Genomic DNA, 27,175 nt, shown 5'->3' with positions numbered 1-27,175 from the left:
GCATTATGAAGGAGAGGAGCAGGCAGAATTGAGTTTTAAAATGCTTATCCAACTTTCTATCATTTATGTCTTCACACCTACCCATCACTGACCCTCCAGCCATTACAAATCTATGCCCTCCTTCAACTCCTGTATCTGATTTTCAGGACTTCATTATGGGTGACCATCCTTCACTAGATCTTGAGCTCCGGAATTCCCTCTGTATATCTCTCTGTCTCTTCTCTTCAAGCCTTTCCATTAAAAATATCACTCTTTGATCACTCTTTCATTCCCTAATAGTTTCTTAACTGACTCGGTGTCAAATTTTGAGCACACACTTAGGAACTGCTTCAGGACATTTCATTACATTAAAGGATCCATGTAAATTTTAGTTGTTGCTGTCACCAGACACATGGAAGTTAAATGATAATATGATCAAGGAGCTTGTAGGTGTTGGCGAAGAGAGAATGAACAGGTGCATGTTTGAGGTCAAGGTTACTGGAATAACACAGGAAAATAAAAGAATGTCTTGCAGAGGAAACTTAGGAAGAGATACAATAGGAAAGGGTGGACTCAATAATGGTATTGAAAATTATGAATGTAATGTCTGAATGTAGGATAGCTTTGGTTAGTGCATGGATTACGTTGGCTGAATGGTTTGTTTCAGTGCTGTAAGCTTTATGTATATCAATGCCAGTCACAAACCTGCTCAAATTAAATCCCTACCAAACCTGTGTAGTAATTTCACATTATACCAAGCTGCCCCAAAACCAAAGCATCATTAAATACTGAAGAATTAAAATGCAATGGACACTGGTGCCGAAAGCTTTTGTCAGTCACAATATACAGCTTATGTTATTGTACCAGTGCAGTCACTACACTTCAAAATTAATTCACTGTTGAAACATTTTGACATGTTTTGATATTATAGGAAGCTACATAAATATAAGCATATTACTCCTGTACATAAAAACAATCTCATGAAAATTGATGCTGTTCTATTTATTGCGAGTATTGCATTTCAGAAGACAGTTATTCCATTTGAAATTCAAGCAGGGCCGAAGACATGCTTGGAAGATATACATGAAATTGGACAGTGGGTGGATAAATGGTGTTTTATTTTCAGTTCTGATGAGGTGCGTTAATAACTGCTGAGATCATTGTTCATGATGTTTCTCACTTGCCTTTATTCTACAAATTCACTTTACCTGGAAATATCTGCCTTGGAAACCACTACAGAAAAACAATAGTAAAACAAGTTGTGAAATAAAGCAGGCAAAGCCGCCAGAAGAGTGGAAATTCTGAAGTAACTTTTCCCTGCTTCTCCCTATTGCTGCTTCCATGGAGAATTGCTGAAGGTGGTGAGCACCAAGTTAAACCGTGTTATCTGAGACCACAGATGAACTGCAGGGTTAATGGCTGAAGAAGAAATTTGACCATGATTTAAGACGAAGTTGGATACACTGAGGAAATGGGAATGTCAGGACATGAGGATGAAAGTGGGTGAAATTGGTGAAGATGAGTTGCCCACGTGAAAGAGAAACATGGACAGAGACCTTTTGCTGCGTTGTAATGTCTTTGCATTTGAGAGAGCAATTGAATGACATCCACTCACCATAAAACAAGTGGTACAAGGAGAAGGAGCTGGGAAATCAGACCCCTCACCCGCCACCTCTCTCATATATACTACACCAGATTTAGTTGAGATGGATGGGGAACCTGATGACTCATTACCCCTCTGGAAGAGGGTCCCTTGATATGTTACTGAGGTTATGTGACTCAGATTCAGCTTACTTCAGGAAACCTCACAGCTGAAGAGAGGTGAAGACAGCAGGACCCTGTAAGTAAGTGCTTTTCATGTTTTTTTATTTCCTCACGATATAGGAGGCCATTCAGCCCTTCCATGCTGACTCTCAGAGTATTCCCATCTGTCCCATTCCCCCACTCAGTTGCCTGCAACATATTCCCTCTCATAATCCCATCAATTCCCCACTGACTTTCCTGCCACCCACCTACAATACTAAATGTCAAAATGCCAAATAACATAAGGCATAGCATTAAAATGAGAGAGGGAAAGTTTAAAGGAGATGTGTGGGGCAAGTCTTTTACACACAGAGTGGTGGGTGCCTGGAATGTGCTGTCAGGGATGGTGGTGGAAGCAGACATGATAGTGGAGTTTAACAGGCATTTAGACAGGCACATAAACATGAAGGGAATGGAGGGATATGGATCATGTGCAGGCAAATGGGTTTAGTTTAATTTGCCATTATGGTCAGCACAGACATTGTGGGCCAAAGGGTCTGTTCCTGTGCTATGTTCTAACACAGATAATTAATGGTAACCAATTAATTTACCAACATGTCTTTTGGGTGTGATCTGAGCAACTGGCAGAAACCCACACGGTCACAGGGAGAACACACAAACACCACACAGATGGCAGTGGAGGTTAGGATCAAACCTGGGTCACAGCAACAGTGAGGTAGCTGCACTACCTGCTGCGCCACAGCACTGCCCGTTTCTAGCAATGGCTGTAGGTGAACGGGTACTGAGATAATCCAATTCTATTCCTACATTTGGACCCCTTACAATCAGAACCCCCTGATCTATCAACAGCTCCTCCACAATGCCTGAAAACCTGCACCACCAGGCTCAAGGACAGCTTCTATCCCACTGTTATAAGACTATTGAATGGACCTCTTGTGCAATAAGATGGACTCTTGACCTCACAATCTACTTCGTTATGGCCTTGGACCCGATTGTCTGCCTGCACTGCACTCTCTCTGCAACTGTAACACCATATTCTGCATTTTGTTATTGCTTTTCCCTTGTACTAACTCGATGTACTTAAGTTGTAAAATGATCTGTATGGATGGCATGCAAAACAAAGTTGTTCACAGTACATGTGACAATAATAAACCAATTACCAAATTTCCAATCCAGGAAACTGGAGGTGGAGCCAACTGAACAGTCCAGCATTAAACGAGCTTAGAAAGAGTGTGAAGTTAGACTCAACGTCATGGCTGACAGCTACTTGCTCTTGCTGGAGATCGCTCCATAGCAGATGGCACAGATTGGGCTCTTTTCTGAACCGGAACTGTGAAGGCAGTTCCCCACGATCATCATCGGGTGGGTGTGCCAGCAATTGCAAGCACAGTTGGTTGCATCTTTATGGATCCAGCCAACCTGGCTATGCAGGCTGCAGATTGCCCTGAAGCTTCATCTTAAATTCACAGACCATGAAAGGAACAACTTCAATTTATATCACTCTTAACCTTTCTGACTTCACCTTACCTAAAACTTCATAGAAGTCTAAGCTGACAATGATCATGGAGTTTCCTTCATTCACCAGCTTCTCCCAAAAGTATGATCATATTCATTAACTCCAATTTTCAAAGCCACAGTGGATGTGCCCGACTTAAGCAATCCATTAAGCAATCATACATTGTGTCCCTCACGACCCCTTCCAGCACGTTTCCTATTACTAACAGCAAAGCCATGGGTCTATGGCTACTCGGATCCATCTTCTTTTAATGTTTGATCTTAGTTTATACTTTTTAAGATCAAACAAACAAGCTTCTTTTGTCTCCTTCCCAGTTCTGATGAAGGATCTTTGACCTGAAGCATTAACTCTGTTTCTCTCCCCACAGCTGCTGCCTCACCTGCTGAGTATTTCCAGCATTTTCTGTTTTTATTACAGTACAAACTGTGTGAGACAACTGTATTCATTATTGTTCAGATGTTATGCAGGTGTAAGGATAATTTATCCGCAATGCATTTGGTAAGCAGCATTGTGATAATTGCCCAGTTAATCTGTTTTGATGGATTAGCTGAGGGCTAAGTGTTATTCAGAACACCAGGGAGATCCCTTCATCTTTCTGAGTAGTGCCTTGGGACTGAGTACATCCCTCTGAAAAGGCAAAGAAGAAAGGAAACAAAGCCTGCTGGAAATACTCATCAAGTCAGGCAGCACCTGTGGAGAGAGGAACAAAGCTAACATTTCAGATTAATGACCATTCACAAGAGCTGGGAAAATAAGACCTTGGCAATGTCATACCTTAAAGATTGCACCTCTATATAAAATATTAGTTGAGATTATGTGCTCAGGTACTGCAGTTGGGTTTGACTCACACCCTTCTGTTTTAATGTGAGAGCACTAGGAATGAACTAAGTGGTCCCATTGAGATTAGTGTGTTACTAAAAAGTCATCTGGTGTCCGCTGTATTGTAAGTGACATGCCTTCCGTAATGATTCAGGACTTTAGTTGCCATCTGCTCCAAGCCAATAAAGCAATTAATATTCACTCTGTCTGTGTAAGATCACCTCTGGGGTAGCCTGGTATCTTTCCAATGGGCCACCTGTCTTCTTCCTCTCAAATGCATGGAATTGGAAAGAAGAGGATGAGCTTTCATTGGGAAACCCACTGTGGAATCATTGGAACAAGAGAAATGAAGGTCAACAACAGGAGTGTCTAAGGATATATGGCAGGAGAGAAAACAAAATTAAGAAAAATAATGCAATAGTAATGTAAATTATGTTCGATAACTGATTCTCCTTCTTCAGCCCTTTGTACATGCAGCTTGTTTTCTATGACAATTATAAATGGTTGTTGAGGTCACTCTATGCAATGCACATGTCAGGAAGTTAGGTGTGCCTCAGAATGATGTCACAATCTCTTCACTTTGAGTGTTATAATGAAACCATCAATGCACTTGCTGTGCAAAGTGAGCAGAAAGGCAAGATTACTAATTACTGTACAATTTTCAAATTAGGTTTGCCCAATTTACCTTGGATTCTAAAGAGTACATGATCACGAACTATAGTTTATTGTGTCAACTTGAGTGGAAGAGAAAGACTTACTTTTATAAAGTTTCTTTTAAATCAAAAAGAAAATGTTTTAAAGTTCATAAATGTACCAGCATTGTAATGTTGGCTATTTTATGTCTGCAGGCTCCCACTAACAACATTGCAATAAAAACTGGATACTCTGTTTTGTTGCTGGGTCAAGCCTGTAGCCCAAGAGTTGCAGGCTATGCTCTGTCCACACTTACTCTTACCCAGGCCAGATGTGGAGAAACATCCTGCTGACCCAAAGCCTCCTAAGACTCCATTATCTTGGTCTGGTGTGAGGTTTTGTGCTGTGAATGCCTCACCATCAAATGCTTGACAGCAGGCAAAGCTGGGGTCAGAGTTTTGCCAACTGTCAGAGCAGTAATTGGTGTCATCAGGCATTCAGAGAAATAGAAAAGTTGCTAAAATTAAAATCAATATTTGGAAAGATGAAAATTACTAATATTTTTAACAAATAAGTTAAGTTAAATTGAAACAAATGAAAAACTTCAAAGTAATTAAAAACATTAAAGCAAAATAGCTTTAAATGTTATTTACCATATAATTAATTCCTAATTCTAATCCTGACAAGCTTCATTGATATCAGTGGGGTTTCAGGTCATGGGCAGGATGCAAGTTATGATTTGCCAGTATAATGTTGGGGAATCCCAGCATGGCTAGGCTCCACTGCTGGGCTTCCAGCTGAGGGAATCGAACCCCTCCCTGAGTCACAGATATCTGTGCTTCACAGTGCATGTGCAAATGTCCAGTGCTAACTTCACTTTGAAGGACTGAGTGCCCCTCAGGTCCATTCTGAACCAATTGGTACTAGTAAGCACAATTTGCTGAATGTTGTATGAGGGATGAACATTGGCCCAGACTCCAGAATGACACCCTTTCTCTTCCTCAAAATGGTGAAAAAATTGTATTTTTTATTTTGTTTTCTCTTCATCCTCTCCCAAAAGTACAGATTCCATCCAGGTTCATAGTTTTATGGACAACCATTGCAATCCAGTATCTCACCCAAATGACAATTACTCGTGTAAGCTTTGACAGTGAATGTCGGCAGGAGACTAATCGATAGGGATCTCACCATCAGTTCTGATACTGTCTTACAGAAAGTCTGTACATACATACTTCTGCAGTGGGTTGCTAGATAATGAGCTCAGCACTGAGGCAATTTGTAGCACTTGCACAATCATTCTTGTTTGAATCTGTCAACCTCAGCATAGCCTGAAAATCAAAACAGAGATTTCTGATCAAGGTAGTTTTGCTTTTTGATGGATAACTCGTTGTAGTATCAGGAGGTGTGAACATAAGGTAACCCTTTGTCCTCAACAAAAATAACCCTGATTCTGTCCAGTCAGTTCATCTTTCTGTAGGTAGATGGTTTCCTTTTTTTCCAATTGACGTCCAGCATTTGTAGCATTGCAAATGTCTCCCTCCAGCATATTCTAACACTAATAAGCCTGAGTCTGCTGATTGAGTTTTATTATCTACTCTGAATTTCTTATAGCCAGCGAATGCTTACTGGGAGGCAATAAAATGTGCATTAGTCCTGTCCCATGCTGAGTCGATGAGAGCAAGATACAGGGATTCACCCGCCACACTGGCAGCAGCAATTACAGGAATTTAATTCTAATACCACCCTTCTCCCTACTCTAAAAAGTACAAACAGTGCAGTGGACAGAAAAATAAAATCACAAGATTACACGGTATCTCTATCTTCAATAATTTTCTTTTGGTATTATATGTAATTTACATAGCAGGAGCACATGACAATATATTTGCAAACTGCAATTCATGGATGCTTCAACAAACCACAATTTTCATTTAGTGCTGCAAGTCCAACAGGATTTTCTTTTCAATGGTAAACAACTTTTGGTCACCTTACCATACACAGAGCCTATAAGACTTAATATAACAGAGATTGTCACTGTGATAATCTGTTTTACTAAACACTTTACAACTGCAACATTGTACGAGGTTAGAGAAATCACAATCCAAATGTACAGATTTTGCATTTTAAAAATAGAAAGCAACTTCAGAAGGATCAAGCAGCTGAAGGCTCATACCACTGACACATTACTCTCCCGATTTTCCCTGTGGCAGTTGGCCGTGTTGTTATTCTAAAAGATGACCTTCGCCATTCCTGACAAGAATGTCCCTTTAACGTTAACTGATAATTTGAGGACAGAAAGCCATGAACAACACAATGAAGTATAATCATCTTGGGATTTGTGAGCTATTATGCTTATAACTTAATATATGCGGTATGCTCAACCCACTGATAACTAATTAATAATAATCAGTAATGGATGTATAACTCATTGACAGTTTATTGATAATAATTAGTATTTGATGTATAACCCATCAACAATGCATTGGTAATAATCTCTACTGAATATCTGATCTATCAACAATTTATTAATGTAATTAGTATCGGACATACAAATATCAATAACTATCAATGCTAATAAATGACTACTATAACCAATTGATAACTCATCAACAATGTAACCAGTATTGCATTCATAATCCATCAATAACTCACTAATAATAATCAGTATTGGATTTACAGTTAAAATTGTAGTCAGAATGGAATCAACAGTAATTCTGTAAGAAAAATAAAAGAGGGGATACTGGAATTGACCTACTTAAATTCTTTACAAGAATTCTTAGGAGTCTTGGAAGGAATACAGTGCAGACTCACCAGAATGTTACTTGAGCTCCAAGGAAGAGATATGATACAAGCTGAGTTTTTATTCTCAGGAGAATAGAAGGTTAAGGCATTATTTAATGAGATTTTAAAATTTTGAAAGGAATGGATAGGATAAATGGAAAGAGCCTTCATATGTTGGTCGGGAAGTTAGGACAAGGGGATTTATCTTTGAAATCGAAGAAAAATTATGAAGCACTTCTTCACACATTGATAGACTTTTGCTAGCCGACAGTATTAATGAATGTGGTGCAAAGGGGATTGATGGAGTTGATACAGATCATTCACAATCTCATTGAATGCTGCAGCAATGAATTGTGGAGTCCTGCTCCTAACCTCTTATGTGATCCACAAGAACAAACCATAATCACACAAATCTCAGCCAGCAATGGAAAAAATACAGTTATTGTTTTGGCATTCTAACACATATTTTGGAGCATTTTGAAAAGAGGATAGAGATAGCATTGTAAACAGAATGTCATTCAAAACCTACATCTATCATGGTGGGAGTTTGAAGTATGTTAGAGAATATAAAACATCAGGTGCCTTTCATGACCAATTGAGGATCAATAGTAATGTAATGTTTTAATATATAATCCATTGCCTTTCAAATTATCTATTTGTAATCAGTTTCAAATCAATCAATGATTCAATTAGGAATTAGAACACAAGAGTCACTTATTTAGGGAATAGACAGATAATAATGAGCAACAGATGATAAATATAGCTTCATGTTAGTAACTAGTTGATTGCATTATCAGATTTGGGATATATAAATTGTCTGTAACTTATTAAAATTAGTTTGAGATTGAGGTCAATTTTCTGCTGATCTAATATCTTGTCAAACTATTTACTCGAGTGTATTATTTTCAAAGATGTACTTGTAATAATCCAGTTTCCAGACAATCTCTCAATATCTGGATGATTTTAAATAACCATAATGCTCATTGCTGAATTGCTCCAGCTGTTGGAAATGGTTCTTTCTCAGTAGTTCTGATACAGGAATTTCAGCAATTGTTCTACTGTTACATCAAAAGGGAATACCTCCAAACAAATCTACAAAAACCATTCTATTGATCATTCCTTAATGTGATATTTGATACATGTTAAGATTAATATATCAAAAAGTACAATGAAAGCATTAAAATGGCTCCAAAGGGCTCATTTTAAAAATGAAACTTAGCAGTCCCTTCTTGTCATCTGAACTCAGAAATGATATTGCTCTTTAAATTCACCTGTAGTCTATGTTTGAAATGATGATGCATTTTTCATTTGTTTGATATTAAGCCACTGTTCATGTTAACATTTGAAGATGGCCCTGGGGCCATGTACTGTAAGACAAAGGATATTGTCAAGATAAAGATCCTGTTGATAGTTTGGATTAAAAGCTACATTAGTCACTGCAACAGAATGTATAGCTTCTTTCAGTTAGTCCTTGTGAATTTTATCAGTGAACTAGGAGACAATTCATTACCTTAATTAGAGCATAATCATATCATTTGCATTTGGTTCTTGCATGCATGTGCATGTATATCCACATATGTGAAGGTGCATGATGTATATTCAGGAAACAAATTGCTAATTTATTGGTATCACTTTCAGGTCCAGTTACTAATTCTTTGTGAATACCATAAGGATCAAAAATAGGGAAGCAACAAATCACAAGCAGATGATGATCTTACAACAACATCAGAGTTTTCATCCAAGCAAATTGTGCGTTGTGATTAGCTTAAAAAGATTTACATGGAAAAACTTTGCTGTGTGCCTGTAAAAATCTTGAAATCACATAAACGAAAGACCTTGCAACCATCTGCTGCCTTTATGACTTCAGAATGTCCCAAAGCACTTTATAAATATTCAACTGTTCTTGAGGTTGAGTCGCCATTGTAATCTAGGAAATGCAACAGACAATTTGGGCACAACAATATACCACTAACGATAATGTGGCAATGGCCAAATAATCTACTTTATCGATGAAAGTGTCATCCAAACACAGTCACATTTATTGCAAATTTATTCAACATTATCTCACCTTCCCCTACTGTGATGTGCCCACCTGGTGCTCACAATACATCTGCAATTCAGAATCTTATGGCAATCTGTGTAGGCATCTTAATTTTTAGGAAAGCCCAGTGAGTCCACTTCAGCCCACTTCACATGGTAATATAAACATTCAATATACTTGCTAAGATAAGCACCTCCACAGAAGATCTGCCGATATAGACTCAAGAGAAATTTGTCACAGACTATAAAGAGAAATAAAGTTGACTGGAAGCATTCAATGCTGCTTTGGCCTCCACTATTACCCATGCATAGATATTGCATCGATGTGCAGATCCTTCTGCATACAGCAGGAAGAATGATAAGGGCTTCCTGGTCATGGTGTAAATCCAGAACCAAACAGGTAGCAGAAGATGAGGGTGAGAGTAAAGGATTGAAAGCGAAGAATGAGGGTGGTGAGAGAATATACACCGTATGCTTTAAATGATAATTCTGTTTATATCATCAGATATTCTGTGGTGTTATGGAATTTTATCAACAAGTTCTATTATGTCAAAGTCTGGCAGCAAGCGAGTGGTTCTACGTGGCAAGTTGCTGTTATTGTGGGGGCAGATGTCCATCTGTCCCTGCAGACTGACCGTAGTCCTTCGTGGACAAACTGGGAAGAGTACCAATCTCCCCCAACAACCAACACAGTGATGACTTAAACAAACTGTGAAGTTCCACGTTTGTGTCAGTGTATTGGTAAAGCGATTTGAGTGATGACGTTTGCACACGCATATATACTGAAGCGAGTTCGGTGCATCATTGGTGTGTTTCACGTGGATCTGTTGAAACTTTATTAATTTTGCACGTTCATCATGTGGTGGATCTGCGTTTTGCGCTACGACAACGCAGTGCACACGATCTCCTGATGCAGGGCCTAACGGGCCAAGCAGTCAGACTATTCCCTGATACTGGCAGGCGCTGAGGACCCTGATAGATTGGAAATGTTCACCCTGTGCAATCATTGATTTCCCGACACCTTTTGCATCTGGCTCCGGAGCCCCCGTTAGAAGTTGGCTCCTCGCCCGTATATCTGAAGCAGGCAAGACTGAGCAAGCGCCGTGTAGCAACCGGGCTCCGAGGGCAAGCCTCTTCCCTCACCATCACACCGTCTACGGTTCTTCCAAGACAAGTAGCCCGGCGCATCTCCCGGCACTCGCCTGCTCCATCGCCAACCCAGGGAAAGACCATCAAACCGACACACACACACACACACACACACACGCACACACACACACAGGCACACACACAGAGGACCATAAATAAATAAATAACAGAACACAATGGCAACCATGCTTGCCCTCGTTCAGAAGAGCGACAGCCTGCCTGCACACACACACACACACACACACTGACACTGGCCTCCCTATATCACACGCCCTCCTTCCAGCCTTAGAATTCGCCAGGATCCTTGCGGCACTCACTCACCCAGGACGAAATAAGGAAGCTCTGTGTTCTCCAGGTCGTCAACAACCACCACCTCTCCGGGGAAATCGTTCCTGACCGAGAACAGGAGTTTGGGCTCCGCCGACAGCGGGGTGTGGATGCTCAGATCGTTCTCCCGGAGGAACGGCAGAGCCGACACGCTCACCGTCTTCACTTTGCACTCGCCATCCTTGGGGTTCTCGCTTTCCACCGCTCCCAGTCCGGTACCTAGCACGGCACAGAACGTCCCCAAGACCAGCATCGGCAGCAACGCCATCGTTTGTTCTCAGTCCCTATCCCGGCACAATAACAAGCCCAGTCGGCCCGGCTTCTTAAGGTAGTATCACTGCACCCTGACAACTTGGAGCAGGCGGGGACGCCAAGCAGGCAACTCCATGTAAATGCTGGCTGGCGGCACAGCGCTTTCACACGGGGCTTTATTCCTCTTCCTCCCTTCAAAATAACACCCCGAGCCACCTGGACCGGTAGGGTTGATCCGGGCAACTCACTCCTTCTGCCCTGCTCCTTAATCCCGTTCCCGAGCTGTTTTGTGTCTATTTTCTGCGCAGTGGCTGGGGAAGGGGAGGGGGGAGGAGGAAGGAGGAGGGGGCAATCCACGTGTAAAAGGAAGAGAGAGAGAGAGAGAGAAACAGAGGGAAAGCGAGTTAGTGATTTGGAGAGCTGCCTCTTACAAGAGGCGGCCGCGGCGACTCTCACTCCAGCCCATGCAAGCACTGAGAAAAGGCGCTGTTTGTGTGAATGAGCACCACCGGACACGAACCCCCTCCGCTTCGATCCTGGTAAGTGGGGGACCCACTTCATCCACCTCTCCCCAAACCACTTACAGCCGCACACCTCCTCACCTCCCACCCCAGCCACACACTCTCCCAGGTCTCTGCCCGGCCGGCTGTTAAATGATAACACCCTCTCCCTTCTGGGTTGTAAATTGAAAGAGAAACGGGCTCTGCTATTTGTCTTGGTTCAAGTGTACACCTGTCCGGTATCGATTTAAATCGACACCTGTGACAGAGTCCCTGGGTTGACCAAGTCCTCTCAAAATCTCGGTGGGAAGCGTCGAGAGGTGTAACATCCCAGTATCGATATCGAAAACGCATTTTTCTCAATCAATTAGATAAATTTACCAAGACTTTCTATTTAACATTAAATTGAGCGTTCGGTTGTCTTGAGTAGTTGTCACGCACACAGCAAGCACTACTGTTCAGACGGACTGATGTTAATAAATCGTGATGACATTTTATTGAAGAGAGTTGACTTTGAGTCGATACCAATGAAGAATCTGAGATCCAATCTTTGGTTTAACTGATGGACTTTTAACCCGGGTCTGCTTTCTGTAAGTGTGTGTGTGTGTGTGTGTGTGTGTGTGTGTGTGTGTGTGTGTGTGTGTGTGTGTGTGTGTGTGTGTGTGTGTGTGAGAGAGAGAGAGAGAGAGAGAGAGAGAGAGAGTGAGATGGTTCATTTAGCTCGTTTGTCACTTCCTCGTTGCTGATTAGTCAGGCGATTGCCTGACTAGAGGAACAGAATTAATACCACTGAAGGAAGAGTGGCGACGCTTTGCTCCGTCTTGGAACCTCGCCCGAGTTGCCCCTGTTCCATCTCAGAACTGGCGTCGCTCCCTCCACCAGAACTTCAAAGCGTGAGGAGTGCTGAAACTTTTCAGAAGAATGTTTGCCTCAAAACAAAACCCAAAATATGGCGACATTTCCCCCTAAAGATTCGGTTTGATAGATAATGGGATCTTGATGGGCTTGTGTTTTTAACTTCCAGGAAAAAGGACTCACGTTCACGCATTTGTGTTGATGGATTTGTGTGATTGTTGACTGGGAAGGGGGGCGTTGGAGTTGAAAGGAAGTGGAATGGTGTGGGGAGGAGGCGTTGGAAAGGAAGCTGGGAGAATAAGGAGGGGGGGGGCTTTGAGAAGGGAGATGGGGGAATGGGACGGGGAGGAGGCGTCCGAAAAATTGGGGGAATAGGGCGGAGAGGGTACGTTGGAAAGGGAGTTGGAGGAATGTGTGGGGAGGGACGTTGGAAGGGGAGCTGGGAGAATAAGGAGGGGAGGGGCGTTGAGAAGGGAGATGGGCGGAATGGCGCGGGGAGGAGGCGTTGGGAAAGTTGGGGGGATGGGCGGGGAGAGGGCGTTGGAAAGGGAGTTGTAGGAATGTGTGGGGAGGGGGAGTTGGAAAGGGAGTTGGAACAAAAGCTGGGAGGGGGCGTGGGAAAGAGTGGAGGGATGGGTGGGAGGGGCGTTGGAAAAGAAATTGGAGGGATGGGCGGGGAGGGGCGTTGGAAAAGGATTTGGGGAATGGGAGAGGAGGATGCGTTGGAACGGGAGTTGGAGGAATGTGTGGGGAGGGGGCGTTGGAAAGAGAGTTGGGGGAATAGGTGGGGAGGGGGGTTGAAAAGAGAATTGGGAGATGGGCGGGGAGAGGGCGTTGGGAAGGGAGTTGGGGAATGGGAGAGGAAGAGGCGTTGGAAATGGAATTAGAGGAATGTGTGGGGAGGAGGTGTTGGAAAGGGAGTTGTAGGAATGTGTTGGGAGGGGGAGTTGGAAAGGAAGTTGGAACAAAAGCGGGGAGGGGGCGTGGGAAAGAGTGGCGGGATAGGTGGGGAGGGGCGTTGGAAAAGGATTTGGGGAATGGGAGAGGAGGATGCGTTGGAACGGGAGTTGAAGGAATGTGTGGGGAGGGGGCGTTGGAAAGGGAGTTGGGGGAATAGGTGGGGAGAGGCGTTGAAAAGGGAGTTGGGGGTCGCCCACACAGTAAAATGACTCGTTATTGCAGAATTGTGGAGAAAACACACGACATCCGTGCCAAGATGCAGCTCCATCCCCTGTCAAATCCTTGTGTCGCCAGCTATTAAAGGGAGCGTCGGCGAGGGGGATGGGGACTCTGTAGCGTGCACGAACAGCAGTGGGGACAGGGCCTGATAGGTGGATGTGTTTATATAGGCTGAAGCTAGGTTCGACCCTGAGGAGGTGACAGTGCGGCAGGTAGAGAGGAGGTTCACGCTGCTGTCGAATCCTCGTGTCCTGGAGTTGGGTGCTGGCTAGATGCGAAATGTTGCCCTGAGCTATGAACAGTTCAACTCCTGAGAAGGTTGGGGCATGCTGCCTGGCGCTTTAACCCAATGGGCCGGCGAGGGAACGGTAAACGAGAGCCGAAGGTTTTGAAGGGTGTCGGTCTGATTATGACAGGCGGTCACGCATTAAAGAGAGGCAATGGTGAGGGGGAATAAATGTAACCGCAACCTCGTGAAAATACCCTTTAATGTCGTTTATTTAAAAGATCCCGAGAAAGCAGGGTCATCAATCCTTAAACCATGTCTCTCTGTAACTTTACTCCGAAATCCTTTTTAGCAGCGGGAATCGGCTGCAGTGTTCGGGTCTTTAGCGTGTGAATTCTGTGAATCTCTGTGCATTTTGAACGCGCATTCCTTCTGTGCTGCAGTTTGGAATAACGCAGTTGTTTAATTGTAAAACCCACGAAGTTTCTGAACGCTCGGCTTGAGTACGTTGTTCCTTTTCCATCCTTTTGCACTGGAGGTGGTGTCTATATGGATATCATTGTGTGTTAGGTAATGGGATTCGATGGGCGGCGTGCAGGGTACGGGAGGCTGGTTTTGGATTTAGACTCGCCCCCCTCCCCCACTTCCTCTCCCTCCCATTCCCCCCGGGTTTATAAATGGTGAGTTCGCAGCTCCGTCAGGTTCAATCGCCGCACTTTTCAGATCACCTCCCATCCCGAGGCTGGACTCTGCGCATATGAGGGGAGCCCTCGGATTTCAAGGGTTGATCATTCGAAACCGCGCTCTGGACACTGGAAAGCAAAAGATTAGCATGCGACCCGTTCACGGGGTTGGGGAAAGAAGGGTAGACCTTCTCCTGGATGCTCTTTGGGAACCTGCTGCGTCTCTCCAAAGGATTTCGTGCAGAAGATAGCTGGGTTTCAGCTTTGCAACTGGAGAGACGGGGATACAGCCGCCCGGTTCACCCTCCCGCTTCTACATAGTGGGCAGTGGCGGAGACAAGCGGGGTATTCCAATCTCAGCTGTGAGCACCAGGATCCCTCTCCTCGCCAATACCTGGCCGCACCTTCCAGTAGCTGGAATCTGAGGGTCGCCTTCCCTGGACGCGTCTCACCGAGGGCTGCTTTACAATGAGTTTTCCTTTCTTGCACGGGCAGCTGCCGCCGGCATTCCTGGCCATATTCAGGGCACCGCTTGGCTCCGAAAGAGGAACACATTGGTTCGCCCGCGTTGGAGGCACAGCGCCGGCCAGGTCAGTGCATCCTTTGCGAGGTACTCCCTGATCTAATAGCGCCGCTTGGCAGGATTTGGGACTTCTACGCAGGGTTGGTAACTTCTCGCTTTGCCCCCACCACCCCACCCCCTTCCCCAACTCCACTCGACTTTGAAATCGACCGCTGTCCTTTGGCCGATTCTCAGCTAGCCGGGTTGAAGCGGCGCCCGGCGAGGCGCGGTGCGAAGGGATGGCCGCAGCGTTGTACGCGAGAGGACACGCAGTACCTTGACACTGTGGAGGATCTCAGCTCCCGGCTGTCACCCGGAGGGGCGACATGGTTAACTCTTCGACGGCTGCAGTGGTCGCTGTGCAGCCTCCTTCGACCGTGGGTGTGGACTGTGGAATGAGAGCGGGAAGGGGCGCATTGCACAAACAAAGTAAAACGCACCCGCCTCTCTCTCCACTTCAGGAGACTTCTGTAGCCGGGGACAGAACCCCTCTTTGCTGAAATAATGCCAAATTGTATGTTGGTTATAGCATTGTGCTGGATGCAGCAAGCGCGCTTATTAACACCGTGTTAAGACGCGGTTCCCTTTATTAATTCTCGCCTGCGTCCCCTTTGGGCTTATCACTGCAGCATCGGATGTTTTTAAACAGTGGTTCCTCTTGCTTATGCGCGCACCTGTGCACATTGTCGGCTATTGTGTGGGCGCCTAGTGTATGGGATTCTGTCTTCGTGCTTTGTGTCAGCTTTCTGCTGTTGTCAGCGGGGTAGATCTGTCTCTCCGGGTATTGGTGGAATCGTAGTTGTGTGTGGGGGTCTGGTCCGTCGGTGATTCCGTGCACCTGTCACGCCGATCTACCTGTGGGTACAACCAGTCCTGCTTTGCGCGCCTGATTGCTTATATTTGGCCGTATATTTTTTGTGTATGTTGTTCCCTGAGATTTTATCTACACCTACTTCGTCCACCTGCGTGCATCTCTGTATTGCATCTGTTTAATGTTTGTCTGCCTGCGTCTGTATCCGCGCAGGGTGGTAACAATACTCATGGATACTATGGACGTAACTTCTCTACCTTCTGTGTGTTTGAGGGTGTGTCTGCCCAGTAATTTGTGCCTGCTCTTGAGCGCGTGTATCAGTGTATATGGGCTTGTTCTGTGCTGTGGTAACCCCTTTTGTGTTGTGTATACACACTCGTGTGTGTGTGCGTGTCGGTGCTTCAGATGGTATATATTCGCAGGTGTGTCAGGGGCTCTTCTGTACATGATAGTGCATACCCTTAATTCTGTGTGTGAATGTATGCACAACGCCAGCAGTTTCAGAGTTTAGGGTTGACCGTGCAACCTTTTGCAAATAATCTTATTTTTTTCCTATTATTCCCCCAACTATACATGCATTCGGAAAGGGTGTTGGTGTGTGTTTTCCTTCCATGGTGATGTCCCTGTTTTTTTTAAATGTCTGTTTTAATGGAACAGGTCTTGAGGGAGTGCGAGGAGAATGAAGAGGAAGAGTCCCAGATGGAAGGATGAACTGGCGGCTTGTTGATCTCGTCTCTTTGCTGTTCCTATGGGACCGGCTGGCTCTTACCCTCCATTGCTGGGCTCTCTTGGTGCTTTCATCTCATCACCAACACCAACATGTCACCAGCCCCCTCGACTGGCTCCTGTCGGACAAAGGGCCCTTCCACCGGGCCCGGGATTATTCCAATTTCCTGGATCGATACCGCCAGGGATTTACTACCAGATACAAGATCTACAGGTAAGAGAAAACTCGGCACACGAGCTGCCCCGAGAAGTTACCGAACAATGTGGAACCTCTTTCCTTTTTAACCCCTTCCCCAAATGTGTTTATTTAAAATCGGCGCAGTATGTGCGGGTATTTTAAATAACTGTTGTTCATTTTCTAATTAAATGTTTAATGGTGCTGGCTACTTGAAGTGCTGGGGGTTGTGTTCCTTTAAGAGTCTGTATGTCCGTGTGTGCTGGCGTTATCAGGTTTCAGCGCTGTGTGCTCACATCTCCCCCTGATGAAGGGATAGGGTTCTGCAGCCCCTACTCCGCTAAACACTTGCTAGTCTCTCTCTCTCTTTCTCTCTGACACACACACACACACCCCTCGGTTCCAACTTCCGCCCTACACAACCGCACTCAAAGTGGATTATCTTCCTTTGTATCGCAGGTCTGTTGTCACTGAAATTAGAACGCAGCAGTCAAAGTCCAGCAGAAATGAACCAGTGCTTACATTAGCAGTTGGAAAGTATAATTGAGAATAGCAAAACAAAACAAAAATGTCCATGCAAGCCTGTTGGACCACAGTCAGTGCTATACTTCACTGCAAACTATCTTAATCAATAACAGCATCGTTGTTTCTGCGAGAATATCCTTTACACCTATAGTTCTGAGTGAACTAACAGCTGCCCCGCGCTACAGAAAGCAGCCATGGGCGAGATGAAGATCACCCGGAAAATCCGCAGATATGTTCGAGACACGAATCCAAGTGCAGTGCCAGTTTTCAGCTAAACTTCAATCTGCCATTTTGCTGAATTACACGCCGGCCTGTAAGTGGAGATATCGGCTGTACAACGGCCCTCTGAATCAAACAATTAGATTCCAAAATGCCTCCCATGTTACTCATTATCTTAAACTTCAGACGTCTCAGTCTATATTACAGTTGACGACTTGCTCCTGGTGTCGTCCAGATTCTACCCACGACACACCCAATCCCGTCTGTTAGAGAAGGTTACCCCCTCATTCCCAGACATCGGGGGATTATGCAGACGAACCCGTGTTCTGTGACGCTGCTCACCATAGTTTTATAATGATGAGAACTCACTCCACTTAACGCACAGCGTTCTATTTAACTCAGCATCTTACAAGTACCATGCCTTACAGCTAAATATTCTTAAGAAATCATACTGCAAAATATCAAATATAAATTTTAGCAACACATACTGACTTAATTACTTAATTCAATGCTTGATTTTCAATGCTTGATAATCAATTCAGCGCTTGAAATTGAATGATATGATTATTGCCAATTAATATGTGTACTAACACATTGCTCATGATAGGACTCATTGAAAATCAGATCATATGCATAATGGTAAGAGCTTTAACACCATCTATCATCCTTTTAAAGCTGGAGCTGCATTTAATTTGACCTCTCCCATTAGAGCCGAAATTTAAGTGTTGGAACTCTAGATGTGATTTAGTAGTTTACTGTGGGTTAAAACATCTTGTGGATTGGCAGTTGTTTGCAATTTTTCAGTGAGAAGAAACCAGCATGAAATGGCTGCCTTTCTCTTTTCTATAAAATGTTAAGTATAATGTCAAAAATACATGGAACCTTATTTTAAGGGCACAGATGACAAGCTTTTGCACTAAGCATGCTGATGTACTGGACGTGAGCATGGGTAATGTTCACATTAGAAGCAAGAACAATTTGCAGATAAGACAATAACATTTATGGACAATCTTGCTCCACACAGTAGTGAGGCAAACCTTACAATTGCCATCCACACATTCAATCCAAGCCACTGCATTGGATTCAGATCTATACTTAATTAATGTCAAGTGTTCATTATCATTTTATCATACATAAACTACCTGAATTGCTCATAAGGTATGAGTTTACATAATTTACTTTCAAAGGTCTAATTATCATTTTTTCATTTATCTATTCATTAAGTTGTTTATTGCTTGCAAATTATTTTCCATTATTTTACTTAAGAAGTCACAATGCTACTTCCTGCAGTTTTTAAGCTTTGATAATGCGCCCTCCTTCCAAGGACACAACTTAGGGACTTGTAACGTGCTCTGGATCCAAAATTATATCTGAACAACTCAGCAACGACAGGCCCTATTCATACAATGCCTGTTAATGCAGAAAAAGCATTCCATGGTAGAGAGAGGGGCAATTAAAAATATCTAGCATTATAGCCAAAGATGAAGCTATCTGAAGAAATGAGTAAAAGCTTGGTCAAAGGATAATGGTTTTGAGTTAGGAGATGCGAAGGGGTTGTGAATATAATTCCAGAATGTGGAGCTTGACAATGAAGGAATGCCTGTCAATGTTGAAATGAAAGGAGAGTTATGCATGGGTGATTAGCTAATTTATATGTAGGTCTTGTAAACTCATCTAAACCCATCAACCAGATTTGAGCTTATTGCTCCCTCCATCATTCACAGGTATCTATTATGCCATGTAAACTATTTTAAACCCTTGGTCAGTTTGTGGTGGGATCTTATCAATTTAAATTTGATGTAGAGTTTATCTTATGAGCACTATGTTCAGGAAGAATGCTGGGCTGCAGAGATTATCTTATAAGAACTTAAAACCACAAGGAAATATGGAATGGGTAAATATTCAAGTGTATTCCTTCTGATAAATATGTGTAATTTGATCTATGGTACACTACCTTTACATACATTTGTTAAACTTCTGAGAAAAAAATGTGTAACATCTCTTTGCTTATTCTTAATTCTATCGTTTATCAGTCTGATATTTCATTGTGTTATTCAATTCTGACTGATTGAAATCCAGAGGTACATCTCAAAAGTCTCAAAGGTATCACAGCTGTTATGTTCCAGAGCACTGTGTCAATACATGTCCTCTTAACCTTGAAATACGTTCTTTAATCAGGCACCTTTCTAATATCTTTTTCTTTGAAATGAATCAAACTGGGCACTACTGACTGCTTTGGGTGTAAGTGTGTAAATTCTGTTTATTTGCTTCCCTGTGAGTCCAAGGAACTCTGTGGATCTCTGATCACGTTTGTATTTATGTGTGGTTAAGCTTTTGTGAAGGAATTTAGTAAGTTTAACTATATTAAAGTACTGCTTGAATGCAAGTGGCTGTTGTGCTTGTACTCATGCATTCCAGAGATTATGCCCAAATTAGGATTTAACACTTGGATAAACAAATTGTTATATCCAGCTCTTTAGGATGCATTGACACTGGAAATATTCTAAACAGCTAGTGGCTGTTTTCAAGAAAATGTCAAAGGTTTCCCTTGCCTCTATTAATAAAATAAACTTAAAGACCATGGCATTCAGTATTGCAGCCACTGTTTATGGCTACACAAGTGTTTGGCACTTTTTTTTTGCCATCTGGATACCATTTTTATTTTCCAGATTCTAAATTTATCTGGTATATGTGTTTAGTCTTTGAATAATTCTCAGAATGCTAAATCTTGGAATAATCAAAAGGGAATACCTTTTTTGAGCTCTTGATAAAAAATCAATGGCCTTTTTGAAGATGGAACATCCATGATACTACAGATGTGACCTATGAGCTATTAATGGTGAAAATAGATGGGTTAGCATGCTGTTCTCTGATCCCAAGAACTGAAATTCTTCTCTTAAAGGAACAAGGGAGCAGGATAAAGGGATTGAATTGTAAAAAATAATTAACCATATGATGATTTCAGTAGCCTCGACTGGTCTAAACCTTTATAGTTCTATTGGTTTCATGTGAAATTGGATTTTGCAACTGAACTTATTTACCTGCTACCTTTAATGGCTTCTGTAACAAAGCAATGGCTGATGTGGGAAGGTGAAATATTTAACAGGTGAAACTTGTACATTTCTATGGTTCAGAAGGATGCTTGGATTTGGAGTACCTGTGTCCAAGATGGGATGTCATTCCTATCTTTAATGCAAATTCATGTCAAAAATATTAAATATTTTAACTTCACAATGCATTTGCCCTAGCCTTTGACTGAATTAACACCTTGGCATATAATTAAACTAAATGCTTCTCATCATCTACATTTACACTCCTCCTTTGTGAATGTTTTTTGATACTTGACATTACTTTATGTTTAATCATATCAGTATTTGCTATTGCATAAGTTGTCCCTCAGTTTGTCTGGGCCCTAGATAGCTATCAATCTTTCTCATATTGTCCACTGTTCAGGGTTATTGACATTCTATATCTCTTCTGTTTTATTCATACATTAAACCAAACAACAAGCGAATGAGAGGCATCTTTCTAGTATGGCTAAATTAAGTGCCCAGGCAAAATTTGCTATCCTTGTATCATCTGGTTTCAGTTGTAAAAGCAATAGCTATTTGGTTTATCATTACTTACATCAGATTTGTTTTAAAGCATTGCATCCTACTCTTCATCAAATGGCTTTTGAACATTCAAATATCTCCTCTTTTTGCAAATGGAATTGTTATCTCAAAGGTCTCTTAGCAGATAAATGGAACATGCCTGATTGCTTACACAATTGTAATGTATCTTCCTGTGGACTCTTAATATTTTAGATGAGAATTGATGGTCTTCATTTGATAAACTTTTCCCTCTATCGGTTGGACTAACTGGTTTATATATTTTCCTGATTCCTATCTACTCTCCCTCTGTTTTTGAATAGTCTACCTCCTTAACACAGATTCCTAAGATGATAAATATTTGCCTTTTTTAGTTTCTGTCCAAGTTCCATGTACCACTTGCTATGGAAATCATATTCCTTGATTTCCTTCATAATTGATGCATTAGTAATGTATTGATGTGTTGCACATTTCCAATCCCATCTGTATTAGCAAATTGGTCATGACCTTCATTAGTGAAGAGTTTACATATCACGCTCTCGTTATACTTGGTTTTGCATGATTTTCAACAACTCAATCCACAAATACTTCATTGGATCGCCTGCTTACAATCATTAAAACTTCCTTGCTGCCATCTGCTGTGTCACTTGCTGTTATCTGCATACTTTTCCTCAATGTTACTCCTTATTTCCTGCGTTTGCCTGAACCATTGATAGTGTGGGTGGACTTTCTAGTTTACTCGCTGTTATTTTCATTGCTCTTTAAGCCATGTACATTATTTTCCCATCTTGCTCCAACTTCCCTTTAAAATGTATTTGGTTTTATTTTTAATTTCGACTCTTACTAATCCTGCTTGATCGTCTGCTCTAAGTCCCAAGATTGACTCCTCTGAAATCCCATACCTCAATTGCTTTGACAACACTCAAATTACACCAGTGAAATGATCACATGAAACCAAGCATCTGAGCATTTCAGGAAATGTTATTTATTTTAATTTACTCTTCTGTGTTTGCTTCTTGGCCTGAAAGAGTAACTGCTTCTGAATCCAGCTCCTCAAGTCCTTCATCCAACTGCCTCATGATTGATGTATGAGCCAATACATTGTACGCCAGCATCTTATTTAACCATTGGTGGTATCAAATCTATCCCCACTCTGAACGGAATGAGATAAGAAGAGAGAATCCTGGATGACTGTCTTTTAATTTACTCCCAATAAATATTAATGTTACTCAGTTTTTCATACATTCCCAATGTGATGTTTTCTTCATTTCAATATAGAACACAACTGCTGCTCATTCAGTATACATCACTCTATCCATTCATTGCCTCATGAACTATTTGTCTTCATGCTTATATTTTCTTCTTTGTGCTTTTGCTTCACTTTGCTTCGCCCCCTTCCCCCCTTCCCCCCTCACCAACCTTTTTGCTTTGTCTTTTCTTTCTTCTTATAAAATAGCTTGAGACATTGTGTGGTGGGTGTTAACAAATTGAGGTGCCTTTCCTCCGTTCCTTGTTCTGAAAAAAAAAAACAAAATGAAAGACACAATTTTATAGCAGCACAGCTTGCTCCCTATCTTGCTAGCAAATATTCTGTTGCTCTGGATCATTTAATTATATTTTCTTCTTCTATCTGGGCATGAAGTGCAATATAAAGATTAAATCACATACTGTAGAATAAATCATTGTGAGGAGTAGAAGGTGAGGATTGTTTATTGCCCCAATACAGTTTGTTTTATTTTTTATTGCACTGAGGATTATAAAAAAAATCACATTTAATAATTCTAACCAGTATCTCTGCAATTTAATAACTTTGAGATCTTTCCTTATTTCACTAATTTAGATTATTGTGATATGTTGTTTAACAAGATCTGAGGAAGAATTTTTAGTCATATGCCATATCCTTAAGAGTTTGGTAACTTTGTACATTAGGCAGAGGTTTAATGACTTCCATTAAAATGGGGCAATGATTTTTGTTCAGAGCTTTGAGACTATCACTTTTGGGTTGGTCTGGGACTATTTCCCTCAATGGGCTTTGTCAGCCCATGGCTCAGTGAGGCCTCTCATAATGTAATGGGATCTGAGCAGGATTTTATAGAATGCTTTATGCTGGACATGAGATCACTCTAGAATTGGGTTTCTGATTTCCTAAGGAAGTGTATTTCTATTAAGCTGTGAAAGGAGCTGCATAAGATCTCAACATGTGTTGTTTATGCAGGGTTTTTACACTGCATATGTAAGTGCCTGGATATTGGATTCCACCCAATTGTGGTGCAGTGTGTTTAACCCTCTTGCCCAATTGGGTGCCCTGCATTATAAAAAACAACTTGTACATTTATCCATAAACCAGTTTAGAACAGAAATATTAGTTTACACCAAGAAGATAGGACTTGTTTGATTCCTCATGCAAACTGACTGACTTTTGTGTACCTTCTGCTGCTTTACCACCCAGCAACCAGAGGAGGATCTCATCCCTTCAAGGAACAATTCCCATAGCAGCTAGACAGCAGGAGAACAAACAGGCTGCCGTGGAGATGAGAGAGGTTGCAGGGCAGGGAGAGAAAAAGACAGCTTCCACATTCACTTAAAGGAACATGCATGTCCTGATCAATTAAATGCATTCTAAGAAGGAGGCCCTGTGCACTAGAGGGCCAGGAGACCCATTAGAAGTAGAGCTTGACAGTAGGTGGAACACTTACCCCCTCCAGGGGTGAGATCACCACACAATGGAAAGACATATAATGATCTCACAAGATACGTCAAGGAAATCTGTACACCACTGATTGCAGCTACAGAGGGGAGATCCTCACAGGAAAGTGTATTTTATGCAAAGGCATGAATTCTTTCAGTGAATTGCAATTCAGCAGGAAATATCGAGGAATTGCATCAAACTGTAGAAATAACTGGAGCAGGACTTCATTTATTCATGTGTTATATTCAGTGCAGTGGGACCCGGGAATTTTATGCATCATTTGGGCTTTCACACAAGTTTTTGGTGGACTGTACTGCTGTAAATAATTATAAAATAGAGAGGATCTTGAAAATGGTCACAATTGCAGATCCCTGGTATATCAGCCGCTACCCAGATGGGGATGATAAGATATGTGGATTCATGACCAATGCTTCTCGCAATTTCAGCAGAGATCCCTCATTTAAGACGTGGGTTCGTTGCTATCTTGTTAGACAGACTAGCCCATGTAGGTTTCTGTGTTGGAGTCAAGGGCACTACCTAAGTTGATGAGGTCTTCCAAAATGTTTCTTCCACTGAACATAGACTGCCCCTCTGTCCTTGATAAGTTCACCTGTATTCTTGGCTCTGAATGCAGTGGACCCTTGGGTGTTTATAGATGGCCATGGCAGGGTTGAAGAACTTGTGTGTGTCATGGCTGTCACTGAGGGTTTTCTTTCTCCTCCACATCTGTTTTAATTTTAGGATCGCTTGGTTTCCACTATGTTAGTTTGCAGATAAAGATCATCTCTCCAACAGAGAGTCCCACATATCCCAGACAGCCAATGCCTGGCCCTGCACTGGGAGGAGAGATTGTGGAATCTGTGCAGGACATTCCATTCCTTGCTGCCTACTTCCCCTTGCTCCTCCTGCCCCTGCTGCTCTTGAGCTCTGCCTCCTGGCCCTCGTGCTCCAGGGTTCCTCGCTCTTCCTCCAGCAACAGCCGCAACATTGCACAACGCGATGATGAAGAAAGCACATCTGCTTTGTGTGCACGGCTGGGTACCGCTGGTCTGGTACAGGCAACAAAATCTCATCCTCGGCAGACCAATTGTGTTTTTCACAACATAGTCACAGAGCGATGGAGAGATACAGCACCGAAACAGGTCCTCTGGCCCACCAAGTTCTTGCCGATCATCAACCACCTGTCTACACTAATCCTACATTAATCTCATTTTTTATTCTCCCCACATTCCCATTGCCTCCCTCATGTCCTACCCTCAGCTACATACTAGGGGCAATTTACAGTGCTCAATTAACCTGCCAACCAGCACATCTTCAGGATGTGGGAGGAAACCAGTACACTCCGAGGAAACCCATGCGGTCACAGGGAGAATATGCAAACTCTGTACAGACAGTACCCGAGGTCAGGATTGAACCAGCGTCTCTGGAGCTGTGAGGCAGTGGTTCTACTTGCTGCAATCCCAGGTTCTCGTTCAACTGCTTGGATTGGAGAGCACACTGAGGGGTAGGTTGGAGACCTGAGGGGTATATTTTATTCACGCAGAACAAATTGCCAGAGGAAGTAGTGGAGACACGTACAATTGCAACATTAAGAAGCATTTGTACAGGTACTTGGATAAGAAAGGCAGAGAGGGACGTAGGCTTAATGTGGGCAAATGGACTAGTGTCAAATGGATGAGGTGGTCTGAAAAGGGCCCAATTCTGTTCAGTGGTGTCAGCAGCCATGGAAATGGAGGATAGTGCTTATCCCCCAGGATCTTCCCTCCAGACAGTGCCAGCTGCTGATAGTACCCAGTAGTGTGGACTCCCTCAGTATGAAGGAGAGCTGTGTGTTTCTTGGAAACATGACATTCACCATGAGGAGATTCTAGTGGTCAGCACATTGAGGGAGTAGAAACATATCTTGTTCCTAACAAGGTCCTGTTTATTAAATGAGGTCCTTATGGCATCTGATTGCAGCCAATGCTGGCATATCCCAGTGCCCAAGCTGCCTCCTGCTCCCTCCTGAAATCAAATGGGGGAAAAATATCATTCCTTCCTGGGTGCAATCAGCATTCCTGGGTGACCTCTGATGCTGTGGTGATCAATGGTTTGGGAGACACGGCAAAGATCTGCTGCAGCTTCTTGGAAAGCTCCTGTGCCAAGGGAGTCGACCTGACTTTCTTCTCCACGGAGCGCACAGTCCAGGCACGAGAGCACGGCTGAAAACCTTCCTGCAGAATGTCATATATCTCAGTGAAGACCATCTCAGAAAGCCTGAGGCTGTAAACACATTTTTCATAGGAGGGGTCCAGGTCAGACACGGTGTCTCTGAAGATTCTGAGAGGAACCTCATCGCCACTTCCTCTGAGGTCATCAACCCACACTGATTGGACAGCCCAGGACCAGGGTGATGTTTCTACCAATAGAGTTCCACCAATGTTGTCAGCACTGAGGTATCCATAGAAGAAGTTCCTCAGCACCTACAGACTGGTAAACACACTCATGTAGTTGTCGCACACGCTACAGATTTTGGAAGGTGTTTGGACAGCCTGTGGCCACTTCTGGAGGTGTTCAGTTATGCCTCCCAATGTTATCAGATTCCCCCTTTAAGTAGTAAGAAAGGCAACCATCTAGCATATCATTGTCCTAGTTCTACTGACACTGTTCCATGACAGTCAAAGTATGGATCTGTGAGCTCCAATTTATGTGGGAATGGGTGTGGATAGAGACATTTACTTCTCCTCCTACAGTTGTACAGTGGAAACCAGTCTGATTGGTTGCATCACAGCCTGGTATGGGAACTACAATGCACAGAAATGCAAGAGGCTACAGAGAGTGGTGGGCTCAGCCAGTTCCACCATGGGTACAGCTCTTCCCACCATCGAGGACATCTACAAGAGGTGATGTCTCAGGAAGGTGACATTCATTATTAAGGACCCCCACCATCTGGGCCACGCCCTTTTCTCAGGCAGGAGGTATAGGAGCCTGAAGACCCACACCTCAACGTTCTACAACAGCTTCGTCCCCACTGCCATTAGGTTCTTGAACTGACCTGAAAAACGCTAACACTGCCTTAGACTATATTTCTTTTTCTCTCTTTTAACTTGCACTTGTGTCGTTATGTTTATTTTGTTGTGTAAGTTATCTATGATTTTGTTAACTTATGTTTGTCATGTTTGTAACATACTGTGCTGCT

General features: G+C 42.8%; 2 protein-coding genes across 13 annotated transcripts in view; one reads left to right on the top strand and one right to left on the bottom strand.

Annotated features, from left to right (window-relative positions):
* The window catches only part of astn1 (astrotactin 1), a 1,815,355-nt gene extending 1,803,802 nt beyond the window's left edge, over positions 1 to 11,553 (bottom strand). For all 4 annotated transcript variants that reach the window (XM_052011000.1, XM_052011002.1, XM_052011001.1 and 1 more), the window contains exon 1: positions 11,000 to 11,553. In XM_052011000.1, the coding sequence (XP_051866960.1) occupies positions 11,000 to 11,273 (274 nt within the window). In that variant the 5' untranslated portion in view covers positions 11,274 to 11,553. The remainder of the gene's footprint in view (positions 1 to 10,999) is intronic.
* Positions 11,215 to 27,175, top strand: part of LOC127567860 (BMP/retinoic acid-inducible neural-specific protein 3-like) — a 181,313-nt gene continuing 165,352 nt past the window's right edge. Inside the window, exons 1-3 of one of the 9 annotated variants that reach the window (XM_052011009.1) lie at positions 11,779 to 11,796; positions 15,196 to 15,290; positions 16,731 to 17,013. In XM_052011009.1, the coding sequence (XP_051866969.1) occupies positions 16,781 to 17,013 (233 nt within the window). In that variant the 5' untranslated portion in view covers positions 11,779 to 11,796; positions 15,196 to 15,290; positions 16,731 to 16,780. Of the gene's footprint in view, positions 11,334 to 11,668; positions 11,797 to 13,748; positions 14,235 to 14,531; positions 14,588 to 14,632; positions 15,291 to 15,664; positions 15,777 to 16,730; positions 17,014 to 27,175 lie in introns of those variants that run through there. The other 8 variants (XM_052011006.1, XM_052011008.1, XM_052011013.1 and 5 more) reach the window with 8 other exon arrangements.

This window comes from Pristis pectinata, chromosome 3 (genome assembly GCF_009764475.1).
Source record: "Pristis pectinata isolate sPriPec2 chromosome 3, sPriPec2.1.pri, whole genome shotgun sequence".
Taxonomy (NCBI): Eukaryota; Metazoa; Chordata; class Chondrichthyes; order Rhinopristiformes; family Pristidae; genus Pristis; species Pristis pectinata.
This window is presented reverse-complemented; position numbering and strand designations above follow the sequence as displayed.